General features: G+C 35.5%; 1 protein-coding gene across 31 annotated transcripts in view; it reads left to right on the top strand.

The window, feature by feature from the left end:
• The window catches only part of STS (steroid sulfatase), a 118,711-nt gene that overhangs the window by 63,428 nt on the left and 37,033 nt on the right, over positions 1-18,250 (top strand). For all 31 annotated transcript variants that reach the window (XM_066982561.1, XM_066982546.1, XM_066982502.1 and 28 more), the window contains 2 exons: positions 5,032-5,169; positions 15,127-15,286. In XM_066982561.1, coding sequence (XP_066838662.1) covers positions 5,032-5,169; positions 15,127-15,286 — 298 coding nt within the window. The remainder of the gene's footprint in view (positions 1-5,031; positions 5,170-15,126; positions 15,287-18,250) is intronic.

Here is an 18,250-nt window from a genome sequence, read left to right as displayed (position 1 = left end):
AAGTATGAAGTCTCTTTTTTCATCACACAAAATCAACATAGAGATTAAAATGTTTGTTAACTTGTGAATGATAGTTTGCAGATATTGCAACATTAAGTCTTCATAAGGTGAAAGTCTTTGAATCTGGAAGAGATGATGAAGTGGAATTACCTAAATTTAATTTCTGTACCAGGCATAAGATCCCAAGAAGTTTAATATGTTAAAAGCTATATAACTGAATGACATCAATATCTTTTCTGGGAGGAATACGGGCTTCCAGATACTTATGCATGTTGGGGTAATTTGTAGGAGGTTATGCATGTATTCAAAGCACTCCTAGCTTGCCACTCACAGAGGTAAGCCACTTCATCAGTCTACAGGTTAGTTGTGATTGTGATCAGTGATGGTTTTGAAAGGAAGCATTAGTATTAGAAGGGAATTCTGAAATATAAACTAAATGAAAAAAATCTGCCTCTTGTAGGCAGAGGTGTGATGGCTGATCTTCCTAGATTAGTCTTTGTCCAATAATTGTCTCAAGTTTACTATAAACTTCTTGGCATGACAGAGTCATGTGAAAATCTGCTGGAGTGGGATGAGATGTTCTATTTACAAAAATTTCCTTTACCATCAACTATGTTGTCCTGAGACATGCTTAACCCTCATTCTGAATCCTGCTGTTTCTTTGAATCAGGCATACTGCTTTAAAGCTTTCCTAATGAGTGGAGAGACTGTTTTTTCCTAATGCTTAGATTACACAGAGGTATTCTATATTCTAGAGATTATTTTTTTTAATATAATTTCAACAAGACTAAATTATTTCAAATTAATACTGATAATTATTCTGTCCTATTGACTTCAAATGACAATAAGCTAATTTATGAAGCAAATACATTTTTCATATGCTTGCTTGATTAAACCTTTGAACAGATTTCCAAATCATTAATGCATTGTTAAACACCGTATTGTTTTTCAGTGTTTGTACCTTGTTTTCAAATGAATAGTCATTGTTTATAAACCCTATAACCTAATGTACATGAGTACCGTGGGAGTCTTACATGGTTCAGAACTTCAGAAATTAATTTCAGCATTAGATAGGCTGGTTCAGCTACCATTTATGCTGTGTTAGACAAGTTGAATAGCGGCATGGCACTTGCAGTTTCCTACTAATGAGCAGAGTCAATTGCTCTTATCACTTTCACATGGCTATCACTCCACTGAAATTGGCATTTTCGCTTTAAGAATGAAACAACTCTATAATTTAACATAGCTTGAAGCAAGAGTGGAGAATAGAACGTAGAGAGCTGTCCTCAGTATATTTTGGAGGAAGTTTTACTTAAATTTTGGATCGTTAGCATATTAATTGAAACAAGCAATATCTTAATGCTGTCCTTAGTCTATTTTGTATCTTAAAATATAGAAATGAAAGAATGGTGTCCAGTGATATAATGCCTTTGTCTGCTACAATGTTAGCCACCTGAGCTGGAGTATGTATTCCTGGAATGGCAATGGGAGGAAAAAGTTACACTTAAATTATAGTTGTTCAGTAAGTTCAGAAATTATGCGGTTTCTTCAGTGTTAGATTGATTTTGTTGTTTGGAATGTTGTCTTTCAAAATCTGTCCTGTTCAAACCAGAAAAGTGTAAACAGTGGTATTCACAGCGATCAGTACAGCTGTTAGTTTTTTAGAACAGTACTTTCAAGTCAGTCTTTTTGATCAAGAATTTTTCAATTTTTATTAATAATTCATACATTGGGGATATTAAACCATCATTGCTTAAACTGAGTTATAGTTTTCCCAGTGTTTTGAGTTATTTATCCTATAGTTTCATATTCTGGATAATCTCTTCTACAAACTCTTTTTACATTTGTATTTTGTTCTGCAACTAGCAATGGGATTCAAAAGACAGGCTAAGCCAGCAGAAGCCCTATTGTAATTCAAGAGCACATGATGTACGGTACACATCCAGTCATATTTTATGTGTGAAGCGATACAGTTTTACCATCCTCTCTTACTCAGACCTCATTTATCCGTTCACCACACTCATAAAAATGTTACTCACATGGTTGCATTTCTAGCACTTTGGGTAGGATTCATCTTACTTTCCTTGATCAATTATATGAAGGCATTTACTTTTGAGCTAGTTGCCTGTCTTCTCTTTTTTAGGCATGGGGTAAAAAAAAAAGGCCTTTTTGCAGTTGTGATTCACCTCTTACAAAGTTAGGCAGCTAAAATAGGCAAAGTGAAAATCCACCTTGTTTATTAAGTGAAATTATCCGGGAATGTTTATCACTCTTAGCTTAATTCTAAAGTCTCAGTGAAATATACAGAAATTATACAAGTGGAATAGTAAGAGTTAGAGTCAATAAAGACATAAGAAAACAGTAAAGGTTGTATTTTGCTTACTTTATACTATTTGCTTTCAAAATTGATACAATATATGACAGTATGTCAAAGATATCTGTTCACAGAGCACTCCTGGCATTTTTCCTCTGTTTTGGTTACCATTTAGAAATGCTAATAAGCAAATGTATTGTATGTGTCAACAGTAACCATATCATTCAAGTGCATTTAAATGTGTCTTTATCTCATGGTAGCACACACTTTATTACTTATTTATTCTAGAAGGTGTCAGTGTTCAAGATGAAAACAGAAACTGAAGTTTTGCTTCATTTCTGTCAGTGCATTGTGAGCGCCATTTTCTGACAATAGTGTGGTATTTGAATTGTCAATATTTGTCCACCTGTTCTGAATGATGTTGCTAAATTAAGTTGTCATTTTAGCATTTAGTAATTAACCCTGATTTAGCTGATCCTTCTTCTGTATAAAAATCCAAGTGAAGTAAATGGAAGTTCTGCCACAGAGTTCAAGAAGCTTTGGATGAGGTTTTTTATAGGTTTTGTCTTTTGTTTTTGTTTCTGTTTTCAGGCCAAGTCAAGCTCCTCAGCCTTGTTCTGGGAAAAAAAAATCATAATGATGATTGTTTAATTTATTTAATTAATTGTGATAATGAGAACATTTTCATCGTTTCTCATTTTTCCCAGATTAATTAGGAAACCAGAATTTCCATTATTGAATGACAGCAGGTGTCTCTGATCACCAGAGATCATTTAATGTGATGTACTCCGAGTGGAATTCTTGTTTTATTTTCATTTTGCTTAATTTACAGGATGAATTTGAAAATCCAATTTCATCAAGGAAAACTGTAGGTAAAAAAAAATGCATTTTCTCATTTCATTGCACATTTCTTACTTTGTGCAATCCCATTTGTTGTTACTGTCATGGAATCATAGAATCACAGGTTGATACAGGTTGGAAGGGAATTCTGAAGGTCATATGGCCAAATACCTGAACATAATGTCCTAATTTATCTATGTGCACCACTTTTTTTCTTCATTGCCACCTTTCCAAGGGATGTTATTATTACTTAGCAAGTACAACCTCCAAATGATATGAGAAGGTAATGGAAGATTGCCTCTTTCTTTCCTGGCACTAAGTCCACCTGCTAAGCAAATAAATGACTTGTCAGATGGATCCGCATGATTTTCCCTCAACCCACCAACTTTAAAATGTCAGCCTTTGTAAAAGATTTTCCTCAGCTCTGTGGGGAAATTTCAACTACCATGAGGTTTCAGAACATGCATAATCAAATTCTCCTACTCTTACATTTCTTCTTTGCTCCTAGTTTACAAACACGACCAACAGGTATTTAACTGCTGATGTTACTTTATTCATGGCCCTGTCCTTTGAGCTGATAAGAAATTGAGACACTCAACCTTTTTAACAAGGCAATTTTAGAATGCTGCAACATTAAAAACCAAGTGATTAGAAATTAGGTGAGACAACTATTCCTTATCCAGAGGAGGAGAAGACAACAGAACTGATGTTCTGAAAATAGTTAGCAAAGGCTCTATTTCAAAGTTCTTATCTCATTCTCTTTGACATAGTAATTGAGCATCTGCTGATGAACTAATTTTTAGTGGACAGGTGGACAAATCAAAATTAACATTCAAATTGGACCATACTTGGATGTTTAAGTAAAAGGGATAAAGAGAAAATAGTAGTAAAGACAGAATTATCTTTATGTGCTCTGGGATCCCTGAAGGACAAGGTTTAAGCTCATTTGCAGGCTGATGTGAAGTATATTCTTATACTTTGGTCAGTTTCCAGGACCAATAATTTTAGATTCCTAATCAATATAAAATTCACTGTAGCAAGTTTGAAAGAGTGGCTTCACTCTCATTCATAGAGAAGCTCTTTTTAAAAAAAAATCAGTCTAAATAAGTTTAAATGTAATTTATGTGCACTGCAAGGCTCCACTACTGTGCTAAGGTAGTGTAAGAAGCCCTTTGTGTAAATGAAATGTGAGCCCACAGTCCCTTGGAGTTTCAGAACATACCCATGAATTGGATTCTTCTTTTAAATATGTGCACGTCTGTGTGTTTATTACCTTGTACATTATGAGTTTAGTCGATGTCTACTCTTGTATGACAACACATTAATGACTAATTAGTAGAGTAGCTAATGAAACCATGTCACCAGCAGAGGCATTCCATACGTTAACTTGTTTTTTTTGTTTGTTTGTTTTTAGAATGTCTTATTCTAGCATTCACACTGAGATTTTTGCCAAGCTGCCTCTATAGGTTGCTAGGCAGCACAGCTTTACCCCAAAATGGTTAGCTCTGTTCTGCATGCTGAGACTCTTTCAGATATCCTCGGCGGTTTGAATCTTCTTGCTGTGGGGTTTCCTTGATTGAGAGCAACTGCTTCTAAAGGTCACTGGCTCTCTGCGGATCAGCCCTTTTTTTTTCTGAAGTGCACAAATCTTCTCATTTTATACTTCAAGAATCCCTGCTGCAATCAAACCGTAGTCTTGACTGCAATGGGCCTTGTGTAATTGACCCCTACTGTATACTGCATGTTGCCAATTGCTATGTATAATAATGTTTTTATGGTAACGATCTTGAAAAAGCATAAAGACAAAAATGTTTGTGCTTGCCAAGGTTAATGAAAAAAGCTTCCCAAAGACATTAAATGTGTTTGTTTGCTTCTAGGGCAGATTCTGGATGTGCTGGAAAAGTATAATCTGAGAAGTAAAACTCTTGTATACTTTTCATCTGATCAAGGAGCTCACACTGAAGAAATCTCAAGTTCTGGAGAAGTCCATGGAGGTTACAATGGTATATATAAAGGTGAACATTCTCTGATTTTTTTAAAAACCGTTTCAGAAAATGTTTCCTTGGTTTTGTTCCGAAACTGCAATATACTCTAGGGTCAAAAAGTTCAAAATTCAATTTTTAAATAATAAAAAATTGCTCATAATTGTCAAACTAAATCCAAACATAGGCAACAAATATAAGGGGCTTACTTGTCAAATACATCAGCTCAACCAGAATGCATGCTTAACCAGAGCTCTGAGTTTTAACACTATAAAATGTACTCATGGACTAGCCATAAATCCAACTTTGGAAAGATGTTTGTTCATAGTATTATACTGTCATGGCTGGAGAGCAGAACAGAAAAAAAAAAAATTGTTTGTGAGCCATCAGGAACCTTAAATGGGAGCTAAATGCAACAGGGTGAGTGAGATCATACAAAGAGAGGATATAGAGAAGATGGGAGAATCAGCACTGTGTTCATTACAGAAAATGTAGAAAAAGAGAGTTAAGTTAGAAAAGAAAAATGAGTAGTTGGATTTAGTTTGGGATGGGCAAGTTCCACAACATCCAGAGAAGGGTAAGATTTCAAGAAACAAAGTCTGAATTAAGGAAAAAAGTTTTGAAAATAATGCATACTATTGAGCTGAAGACTGATTTGGAAACAGAGAGACTTCTGTTAGAAGGAGAGTTATATTCTTTTAGTCTCGAGAAAATTAATACTCCAAATTCTATTTGTTCTGTGAAGGACTAAAATGTGTTTAAAGTCTGCAATACACTTTCTCCCTGTGATATCACCCAACAATACTGAAAGATACTGTTTATTACAATGTAGTGATCATGTAGAAAGAAAAATTCTAGCTTAGCAAACAGCCTTTCTCATTTTGTCCATTCTGATATCCCTGACCTTTGGTCAGCAGGAATGTAATATAGCACTGGATACTTTTGAGAATGTGGTTCCAGCATGGAGATGAACAAAATTATTGTCAGCAATGTGTTTTTGAGACAGGCAGAACAAGAAGAGACAGTAGGATGAGAGAAAGAAGGATGCAGTGATGGAGTAATTGTTTGGTAGCATGGTTATAATTTTCAGACAGGGACTGGTTATAACTTTCAGTCAGGGACTGCTCATAATCAAAGACACATTGACAACAAGGATTACCTGTGACAAAGTAAAGAAAACAGTATTTTCCAGTGTGCAAGTTGTGGACATAGCATTAAGAAACTGAACATTAAAATGGTTTTAATAATCTTCAATCTCATTGAAATATGAAAGAAATGCTTAGTTTTTTTATTTTTAATGAAATGCAGTGAATATTCTGTCCTTTTACCAGAGGAAAGGTCCCTTTATTCTTTCACTGGGAAGTGTCTGTGTAATTTGTTTTCCCTTCATATTTCAGGGGACAAGACCAAAGAAACCCAGCAGTTTTTGGAAATTGACTTGCCAACCTTGCCACTTTTAATTGTGAGGAGAAAGAAGCAAATTGCCTTTAGGTGTGATTAAAAAAAAAATGTCTTGCAGAACTATAAAGTCACAGAACAGTTGAGACTAGAAGGCACCTCTCAAAGTTTCTAGTCTTACCTCCTGCAGAGGAGGGCCAGCTGGAGAAGGTTGCTCAGGGCTCTGTCCAGTCAAGGAGTCAAGGTTTGAAAATCTTCAATGATGAAGCTTCCAGAGCCCCTCTGGGCAACTTGCTCCAGTAAATACTGGAGCAGCCTCACCATAAAAATTCTTTTTCTTATGTTTTAAATGAAATTGCCTTTGTTTCAGTCTGTGCCCATTGCTTCTTGTCCTGTCACCGGGCACCACTAAAAAGCACCTGGCTTCTTCATCTTTACTCAGGTAAATCCAGGTAATATACATGGATAAGAACCCTCCCGAGCCTTCTCTTCTCCAGCCTGAGCAGACCCAGCTCTCTCAGCCCCTCCTTGCATGTTGGAACATTATATGGAAACCATCTAGCCATTTTCATGACCCACCTTTGAACTCACTCCATGTCCATGTCTCTTTGATACTGGTGAGTCCTGCCCTGGACCGAGCACTCCAGGTGCATCTCACCAGAGCGGAGCAGAGGGGAAGGATCAATCTGCTGGCAATGTTCTTCCTAAGGCAGACACAGATGTTGTTGGCATTCTTTGCCACAAGGACATATTGCTGGCTCATGTTCAGCTAGTCGTACACCAGAACCCCAGGGTCTTTCTCTGCAAAGATGCTTTCCAGACAGTAAGTCCCCAGCCTGTTGTGGTGCAAGAGGTTATTCCTCCACAGATGCAGACTTGACATGTCCCTTTGCTGAACTTCATGAGGTTCCCATCAGCCCATTTCTCCAGCCTGTCATGGTCCCTCCGAATAGCTGCATGAGCCTCTCTGGGTGAATCAGTTTTGTATTGTCTGCAAAACTGCAAAAAGGAAGAAAGAAAGACATACACTGTAAGAAATAACAATACGGTAAGGTTTTTAAGTGAGAAGACTCCACTGCTTTTAGTCAGCAGGTATCTTTCTGAGAAATGGCCCTTAGATTTAAGAGAGCTACAAAGGAATTGCTGCCCAAGCAAAACAAGTAATGCCAAAGTCATGAGGTTACAGACTATCAAATGGGTCCCCTTGGGCTAACACCAGAGTGAAATCTGTCTTAAACATTAGCACTTAGGCCTTACATAGTGCTTTAAGTAATTAAGGAACCATATGGTTACATATCTGTAGCTGTAGGCACGGCCTGAGGTGTTTTAGAAGCTCTAAAAAATATTTGCCTTCCAGGATGCCAGACATAAGACATAGGATAAATGACAAGGAGGACGAAAGAACACAAATACACTGGGGAATATGCCTTCCTGAGGAACATTTTGATTGAATAGAGTCTTTTCTATTAAGCTTTGCAAAATTTTGTGTTCGTACTTAGAGAGTGGGGAGCAATTTGAAATAGATCTTACCCGAATTAATAAAAATCTGTTTGATAGGGTTACGTGGGGAATGATAGAGCTTTTTATTTTTAAAATGAATTGTAGTGTGGTTTACAGTTGCCTCTTATGCTATGCTGGCAAGTACTGTAATAAATGATGGGAAAGAAAATAATCACTATATAAGAAAAATAATTATTGGATAGGAGACATTTTTAACAAAATAAAAATAAATTAAAAGACCTATGCAAACAGCTGAATATACATTTACAGTTTTAAAATACAGTTAATCCTGTTTTATTTTCCACTCTCTCCATCTCTGTATCAGTCCTCAATTTAACATGTATATTAAGCATCATTTGCAAAAGGACAGAAGTGAAAATGATAAATTGACCGCATAATTAGCAATTTTCATACATAAGGATTTATTCATATTAATAGTCTGTACAGTGAGGTGTGTTAAAGCTCTGTACATCTCTGGTGGATTTACTAAAAATCAGATCTGTGAAGTCCATAAATCTCAGGCCCTGATGTAACAATATACCTAAAAAAAAAAAGGAAAAAAGGGCAATATTTATGCTACTTGTGCTCATGTATACATGCACTAGGAATTTGCTTCGTTTGCAAAACTGGGAAACATGCATGTCCTTTCTCCTGTCTGCTAGACAATCTCAGTCACTTACCTTTTTGTATATGAGTTCTTTATGAATGTGAATATGAATCAAGCCACTTAACCCTCTTGTCAGAGCTGGAGCAGTATACTCAGCAATAATTGGTTCTGCCCTAAATCAAAAGCTCTCTACAGCTCTCCACAATTTGTACTCACTAATTTGTCTTGTTATCCAGCCAAATCAGTACCAATAATAAAATTTAAGAGGAGTTTGGAGAGTTAGGCTTGCACTGCAAGACTGAATGCCAAAAAAAGGAGACATTGAGAGCTTTATTAGTCTGGATTCTGACTGTGGAACAGTCACCATAAATTTGGATATCCCTTGAAATCAGAAAACAAAGCTAATATAGTGTTTAACCAGTTGCTGTCAATATATAGTCTGGCTTTTCCTTTTCTTAGAAGACATGCATCTATATACAGAAGTGATGGATTAAAACAATGGCCCCTCTTTCCAGTTTCCTTTTTCTGACAGTCAAGATCAGAAGCTTCAGAGGAAGATGCAGGAGCTGTGGTAAATAAAGAAGATCCTTAAGAAAATTTCCTAATCTGTAGTATGACCTTGGTCACAAATCTTGACAATTTAGTTTCGACAAAGGCTTTTAGCATTATGCATTTAGCATAATTTTTCACCATATAAATATGAAGGTCCACTTTGAGTTGTTCTAAATTCTCAGCCTAAATTCTTTAGCAATGAAATCTATAGTATAGAAGACAGTGCTTTCACTTGTTGCAGATTTCATTGAACATATCCTTGAAGTTTTATATTATTTCCTCTTTGTTAAAGGAGGAATAACTTATTTATATCTTCCTCACCTTGCCTTTGTTTTCTATATTTTTGTTGTCCCTCTTTCACCTTATTAGCACATTCATAAAATAATTGTCTGGTCAGTCTCTCATCAGTCTTACCTGATGAGTTTTCCCTTGCCCCTAATTTCCTGTTCGTTTTATTTTCTTATATGAAATATTTCTAATTGGCAATATATCCTCTTAAAATGGCTTGACAAGTTTTGCCTGTCGGTGTTTACCATGAATATCGCTTTCCAGTTATATACTTCAATTTTTATGTTATCAACTTCATTCTATTTCTGATCTGTTGTCTTTGTACCTTGTTGATTACAGATGTGCTTTAAACTTCAGTCTTTGCATAGGTCCTTTTTTTCTTAAGTATAAAAATTAAGTTTACGTTATGAATAACTAAGAACATAGACTCTAGTTCAGTTATTTTTCCTCTAATGTCCATTACACTGAACATATTTATACAGAACTTGAACTTGTGTCTTGTTTCCTCTTGGTGTGAAGTCCATTATCTTTTCTCCTGAATTTGATCAACCTATGATACTCTGTGTCATACTTAGTTTTATGTCTCTCTCCACTTCCAAAATTGAAGTAGTTTTATTAAAATAACAAGGGACTTAGTAAAGAGTTGAATCAAGGTATCTTACTATTGACTTTTTTTCAGGTGTCATAGGCTGCTTGTTTTATCTTTTTGTTTTCTGTCTGTTGGGCACATTTTGATTCATGACAACCTTTTGTCTCCTAACCCATGATTAATATTCCAGAAACTTTTCCTGAAAGTTCCTGACAAAGATCTTTCAAAGGTTTAAATGTAGATACAGCCTCTATAGCAAAAACAATGGCTATTTTAGAAAGAGTTTCTTCCCAGCAGCTCAAGATCTTCTTGCCTGAACTCCTGAAGGACTCTTGGGTGCACACATGATAATATACTTTTTCCTAGCTACTTAATAGTTTTAAACGATCAGTTTAGATCTCTTAGAAATATATTAGTTCCTGTGAACCTGTTGGACCAATAGGTCCTTTAGCAATATTATTTCTTTTGGAAGCTTCTAGTTGATGATACATGGTACATGATGCATGACAAAAACAGTGTTTCTTAGACCTTAGTCCCTCACATTTTAAATCACAACTATTACAGATTTGTGAGAGCTAAACAAAGACGAAGAATCCATTCTCTAATATTTTTATTGAAATGTGTACGATTTCATACACTACAGTGGCCAGTTCATTCAGCAATGTTTCTTGAAGTTATTAGTAAACCTTTTCCTTTCTGTAATTCACAGAGAAATCAAACTGACCCTTACTTTGGCCTCAGGAACTATGCTAATGCATATTTAGCAATATTAGTCAGTTTCACTTTTGACTTTAATGAAAGCAGGCATTGACCTTTTCTTCCAATGTACTGTATTTTTATATTTTCTGGAGTGATCCAATTTTTTAAAATAATGCAGCCATCTTGTAAATTTGACTGAAGCAGAAAACATCCTGAGAAATAAGTTCATTTATTTAGAAGAAAGATTGAAATGATAATATGTGCACATGAGCTATGTCTATTAGCTTCGGCTGTATAAGAATACTTCAGGTTGAAAATTAACCAAAGAAGTATACAGAAAGAATAGAAAATCAGTATAATAATGAGTGGGCTTGCCATTGAAAACAAATTACTGTTTGGTAGTTTTGTAAGATAAACAATAATAACCAGCTTTGATTGTCAATATTTACAGGCAATTAATTTCCTTGTATTTTTCACTCATTCAAGAGAATAAATAGGTTTGGGAGGCTTTGTTTTTATAAGAAAATAAGAAGGAAGGAAAGGGTAGTATAGTTATAATCCAAGTGATCTAAAGAAGTTCTTTTAAATAGTTTTCATTATTTATCATTTAAAATGCTAGTAGTGTTATACCACAGAATTTTCCTTTATGTATCATCTTTTATACAAGCTCTATTCCCAGAGTTAAATAGCATTCAATTTAAACCAGAGGGGGAAAAAAATGGAAAAAAAAAAAAAAAGATATTTTTATAACTAAGATTTTAAATGAGGTTAAAATGGAAATTTGAGATCACGTTTTGGATGACCACAGAGAGTTATGTCTGTACTTTGTCTACTCCTGCAATTTTCATGAGAAGGTGAGCATAGGCTGTTGTTCGATGTAACACTGAAGCGTGCAACTATTCAGAAAGCATAGATAGCTAAGCATGGGGTGCTTTATGCTGTTTAAAGAACATTTTTCGAAGAACTTAAGGGAGCAAAAATAAAATAGAACTACTCTGCTTAGAGTTTGCCAGGCACACAGACTACTAAGTTACTGCTTTTTCTCTTTTTTCAGTGTTTTTGACTCCAAGCAAAATACAAAACTAATGAGTCAGATTTTGAAATATCAAGAGATTTTTTTATTACATAATGACCTTCTGTGGAATTTTTATTTTTCTTCTAATATGTTATCTGTTTGGATGTTTGCTTCATGTTTCAAGCATTAGTGTGAAACCTTCATTTATTTTTTAAGGAAAAAAATGCAGCTAGCTTGAACAATGTTTGACAGTGAGAGTTTTAATGACAATGCATGTCAAATTATTCATGCTCATTTCATAGGATTAATCAGCTCTAGGAATGTCACTAAACACAGTTCTAATAAAGATGCAAACCATGTGGACATAGATAATAGAAGACAGTCTTCCTCTGTGATCTGTCATTCCTGCCCTAGTTCCCTGCTATTCCTCTGTCTTCCTGCTATTCCTCTAACTTCCTGCTGTCTCCTCCAGAGATACCAAAAAATTATGCTCCAAGTAGTCTTTTGAAAGGAAAACAACAGTCACTTCTTCATAGAAATAAGCAAGGAGATGGCCCTGCTGTGGAGTCCATTTTGCTTTTTGTATCTCACAGCAGGGTAGTAGTGATCCCTTTGTGCTTGGGTAATGTGGAAGTTTTCTGTCACTGGTCTGTAATGATTCAGGAAAATTGTACTATGAACTTAGGAACTCTGAAAGTGATTCAATATCTAGGGTTTAAAAGTTGCAGCGTATGTGGGAAAGGGATTCAGCACTTTCTCTGAAATTGTTCCAGATTACACAAGACAGAGATCAAAGCAACAGTAACAAGAATTTATTTAAACAATCCAATCTACACAGTGCTGTTTCTAGCTTCAGACCAGATGTAAGGAAATAAGAGGAATTCACCACTGAAAGCGAGCTATAGTAGGAGATCAGCTCCCAGAGTTTTCTACCTGTCCATATTGTCTGGCCAACAAGCTGTTGCAATGTTTACACAGAACGAGGATCCTACTCATAAACTACGTCATCTCCCTGGGATAATTTTTCACTGAGAAGGATATTGATCTTTTTAGTAAATTAATCTTTTTAATATAATTTTATATCCTTATGCTTTTCCTGGACTGATATTCAGACTTAATTATGCAAGCTCAGCATCATTTTCTGTGATTCATAACTCATTTGGGATATTAACCTTGACACTTTCCTACTGGGTATAACCCACACCTAAATTTTTAAGTGCTAATGACTGTTGTACATAGATAGGCAGAGAGATCTTTTATACAGAAGATGTACACAGTCTCTTGACATCTATCTGGTTTTTGAACTAACACTATCAACACAGAGTTGGTATAATGTTAGGTGACCACTTCCTGCTGCTAGATAGTGGAGATTTTAAACCTCAACAAATAACACCTGTATAAACATAAATCTATATTTTCTTTAGATATTTATTTTGTAAATCAGATATTTGCAATAATTTAAAGAAAAGCAATTCTTGTATCTCATTTATAACTTTTAGAATAGGTGTCCATGTGCTTTATAGTGAAAATGGAATTGCATTTGATGCAATGACAGGAGTCAATATTTAAGGGTGCTCTAAAAGATGGATAGTCATGTTGAGATCTGAACTTGCGCCGTTTCCCAAAAACAGCTTAAGCAAAGATTGTTGTTTGAAGTAATGTATATTAGAATGTTTAAATTTTCTAGTGTCAGACTAGATGGTTAATTATATGTTCCTACCTATTCAATATTATGAATTCTGATAAAACCCATGGAAAAAAAGTGTGCAGTAATGTGGTATAACAGAATCACAAGCTAAAAATTTTTCAGCCACAAGAGTATATCTAGATAACTAAAGAGCTATGCAAAAGGTAGTTTTCTCGCTTGAAGTAGCCACTTATCCTATTTATGGACAGTGAAAAACTTGTAGGGAAAAAAAGGTAGATTCTAAATCCCCCAAAGCAGAAATAGAAAAGTTCATGGAGAAGTCAAAACAGCATGTATGGAAAGATGTGGGCTTGACACTAAAGGTGTTAAAATCCATGTGGTGCATAGAAAGTCTAAGAGGCTGAGGAAACAACTGTTCAAGTACTTCACTGGGATATGTTGTTCTTTCATTTATATATTTATTTGTTTTTACTTGAAATGTGAGACACAGGAAATACAGGCTCATAATATTTGAACTATAAATTGCTATTGGATTCTGTGAGTGGCATGAGTTCAATACGCATATTCCACTGCTTTCAGATATTTCTATTATTGTATAAAACAGCCACAATTTAGATATAAGTGCTTGGCCCAGACCACGCTTAACCACATCCCAAACCCATCCATTCACTAGAAATATTTTTTTCAAAGTTTTATTCATTTTAAAGATGAACATGTTTCACAGAGAAGTTGTGGATGCCCCATTCCTGGATGTGTTTAAGACCAGGTTGGATGGGGCTTTAAGCAACCTGGTTTAGTGGGACGTGTACCTGCCCATGGCAAGGGGATTGGAACTAGATGGGCTTTAAGGTCCCTTCCAACTCAAACCATGCTATGACTCTATAATTCTACTTGTGATAGCTTTTCATAGAGTTGTAACAATCGTATTTTAAATAACAGCATAGATATCATCACAGAATAAACACATTGCCCTTCTCCAAACATGTCTGGATGACTCAGTGGTGTTGGATAGTGTAGAAGCAAAGGAAAGGTCTGCAAAGTAATGTTACGATTAGTCGATAATGCATTTGATGTTTAGTTGGTTTAGAGGTAGAAAAGGTTCTCACAGCATCCTGAGAACTACCATCATTGTAACAAATGTCTTACTAGTGCATATAATTAGACAATTCAGTAACATAGTTAAATTGGTACTTTCTTCTATGTAAAGTTTTTAAGCACCATTTTTAATGAAATATATATTTTTCTGGGTTTATCCCTCAGAGCTCTAGTCATACCTCAATTTATTTTTGATTCTTATTTTTAGTTGCATCTGCATGTATCTGTGACACATGATCTAGACCAAATTGTCTACAAGAATTCCTGCAAGATGCCTTTTTATCTCTTACAACTATTGTTTAATTTCTTTTTAAAATTAAACACATTTTATAAACACTGTCTAATGTATATTAGTAGGTTTACTATAATAAAGATAATAATTGTAGGTAGAAAATCTAGGTCAGTAAATCTAGCAAATTTAAAAAATGTACTTTTAATCAAAAGCTTCTAGCTAGATAGCATGTTTATTATTTGAAAATTGTATCTTGCAGTTTTTTTCTGTGCCTTTGTGTGTGTGTGTGTGTATGTGTGTGTTTTGTTTTGTTTTGTTTTTCCTAAGAAGAAATTGTTCTCTTATCAAACAACACTTTCATTTTCAGGTGGAAAATCAACAAACTGGGAAGGAGGTATTCGTGTACCTGGGCTTCTCCGTTGGCCCGGATTGATACCAGCTGGTACCTATATGGACGAGCCAACAAGTAACATGGATATATTTCCTACCATTGTCAAACTTGCTGGGGCACAGTTACCCTATGACAGGTATACTCTGAACTTATCTTTGTTCTATAGAAAATCTCATGTGCATTTTGTACATTCTGGTGATAACTGTTAGGACAGAAGTAAAAATGAAAAGAAAAACTAGATTGTAAGTACCTTTTTTTTTTTGTAATTACATTTCATGTTGGCATTCTGATATACTTCACAAAAAACATTGTATGTAAACATTGTATGTAAAAGCAGCTTGGCCAGCAGAACAGCTTTTTTGTGCTACTTTATCCCAGTTCATTTAGTGGGCTTCTTTTGTTCATGTTAAATGAAAACTTGAAGTCCCTTCTCCTTACTGTTCCTCTACATCAGTCCTTACTCTATACTTTCTCACATCCCTTAGCCTAATACCAAAATTGTTGAAGTTAAAGTGAATTGTGTAACTAGAAGACAGAAAAAACAAACAAACAAATAAACAAACAAAAAACTCATAAAGCTGGGCACCAGAGAGGGGGTCGGCCATTGGCAATGTGAACAGCAATTAAGACATACATTTACACTGTCATTCTTCAGCAGTTCTTTAACAGTTCTTTACTGTAAATAAATGCAAAATAAAAATAAAAATGCTTGAAACCTGCCATTTCGTAAACAGCTAGGTATTAACTGAGGCTGAACTCAGTATCAAGCACTAATTACTGACCCTTACTTTCTCTGTTAACAGTTTTTGTTTTTTATTTTTTTCTGATATCATCTGTAAAGATCAGCTCTGTGGCTAGTTCAGAGCATGGTCATGCAAACAGTTATGTCATCTGATGTGATAAGCCTGCAGGGAAGGGAACAAGCATCAGGCAACTACAGAGTGAGAGTACCACCAAAAGCAACATACCATCAAGTCGCAGCCTAGAATTATTTACTAAAAGTAAAAATGAATTTATCAGAAAAGGCTCTGTTCTACATGAATGAAGATGGTAGAAACAAGACCTGCAAGTGTAAATTATTTTTAATTTTACGAGTTAAACCTTGGCCTGCTTAGTATAACAAAACAAATCAAAAAGCTACCCTTTTCTTACAATTTATTGTTCTCTACTAAATGAGTGAAAATAATCTATTACAGAGTTTAGCAGCCTGATGAAAAAAAAAAAAAACACTAGGCTTATAAAATTAATGAGTTTTACTGACACTTGCACATCCCAATGTTTTATCTTGTTCAGGAGATACATAGTCTCATCAGCAAGGTGGCTCCACCTAAACTCTGTTGCCATCTGAGTCCAATATGTGGAGAAACCCACTGCTACACTTTTTGTACACATCTCCCATGCACAAACAGCTTTTGAGTACAAAGAATCCAGAATCCACATGGAGAAGACCAGTCGTGAGCAGAGACACTCTGCTAATGATGATCTATGGAGATTCTGCAGGAAATGGCAGGGCAGGCCATGTATAAGGAATGAGAAATTAGTCGTGCACTGAGACATCCCCTACAAGCAGTAACTGTCGAACCTAAGCAGTTTAAACTATCCTTACTGAGGGCAGATCTTATGCACTTCATTTTCATATTCCTTAGGTGAAGACTAAGCACTGATGTTTTATTTTGATCTCTTTGCTAGAAATCCCAATATATTTGTGTAACTTCCACTTTCAAGTTTCTCCTCACTGATTCTTCTTCTGTGTAGACTATATGCCATAATTATTGTTTCATGGTAGGTCTGAGTGAGATGCTGTGGACTAGCTTGAATCATACATAGAATACATACCTACATATACAGAATCATCTAGGTTGGCAAAGACCTTCAAGATCATCTAGTCCAACCATCAGCCTGACTTTTCTAGTCCCATCACTACACCACATCCCTCAGTGCCACGTCCACGCATCTCCTAAATACCCACAGGGATGGGGACTGCCCAAGGCAGCCCAGCCAGAAGCGCTTGACAGTGGGGCCATCCTATTCCTTCAGTGCATTCTTCCTGAAAAATATGAGAAATTACTCCAACTAGGATTCAGTCACTGGGAGGGAGCAAGTTAAAGGGGGATGGAGGAGGTGCTCCTTGTAAAAGAAGAAAGATAGGTCATCAGAAAGAAAAGGCTTAGGTATACCCCTAAAACAAATAGATATGGCTATATGAGAGTACTGTTGACATATTACTGGAGACAACCTTTTCCCCATCAAAAGTCTGTAGAACAGAATGTATGCAATAGACATACAGACGTCCTACACTCAGCTTGACGATGACCAAGCTTGCAGGGGCAAAAGTCAGGAAAGAAAACATGACAGACTGAAAGTGAGAAAGATCCTCATTCAACAGACCCTACAGCCAGGGTTGCATCCAGAAAGCAGAGTTGGACAACACTGCTTTACAAATAACAGTCTCGTTTCCTAATACTGTCTCATAGTAATTAAGCTAATGTGAAACAGGTTTTACATAGTAATGTAAATTACAAATAGACACTTAGGGATTTAAAAGTTTCAAAAATGTTTTTACAAGATGTTGCTCAAAATACTTAAAAAACAATTACCTGATGATCTGTATGCCAGCAGAAATTAGCATCCTAAGAAACTTTTTGTAAAACTTGTAATTCACACCATGTCAAAAATGCAGATTGTGATTTCTCCCCCATCAACTGATTCCAGCTATTTGATGGCTTCGTATATGGAAACATTTAAATGACTTGCTTATTATATAACACCATTTCAATGTAAATTGACTTACTCCTTCAAAACATCATCAAAATTGTCCAGCAGCAGATAGAGAATTTATATATATATATGTATGCATGTGTGTGTAGTTGATAAACACATATTTAAACATAGTTCATTTTCAACTTTAAAATTACTAGTTCTGTGTTAAATTCTAGCATGCATAATTTATTAGACAGAGTTCTTGCCATTACTTCTGGGGATGCAAACACAGCACAGCAGAGATTTTTCTGATCTTAGAGTTACTTCAGCCAGACTGCTTCCAAGCAGCTTGAGCAGGTATATGCGTTTATACCTGGAGGACTGTGTTCTAGCAATTCAC

Source organism: Anser cygnoides, chromosome 1 (assembly GCF_040182565.1).
Source record: "Anser cygnoides isolate HZ-2024a breed goose chromosome 1, Taihu_goose_T2T_genome, whole genome shotgun sequence".
Taxonomy (NCBI): domain Eukaryota; kingdom Metazoa; phylum Chordata; class Aves; order Anseriformes; family Anatidae; genus Anser; species Anser cygnoides.
This window is presented reverse-complemented; position numbering and strand designations above follow the sequence as displayed.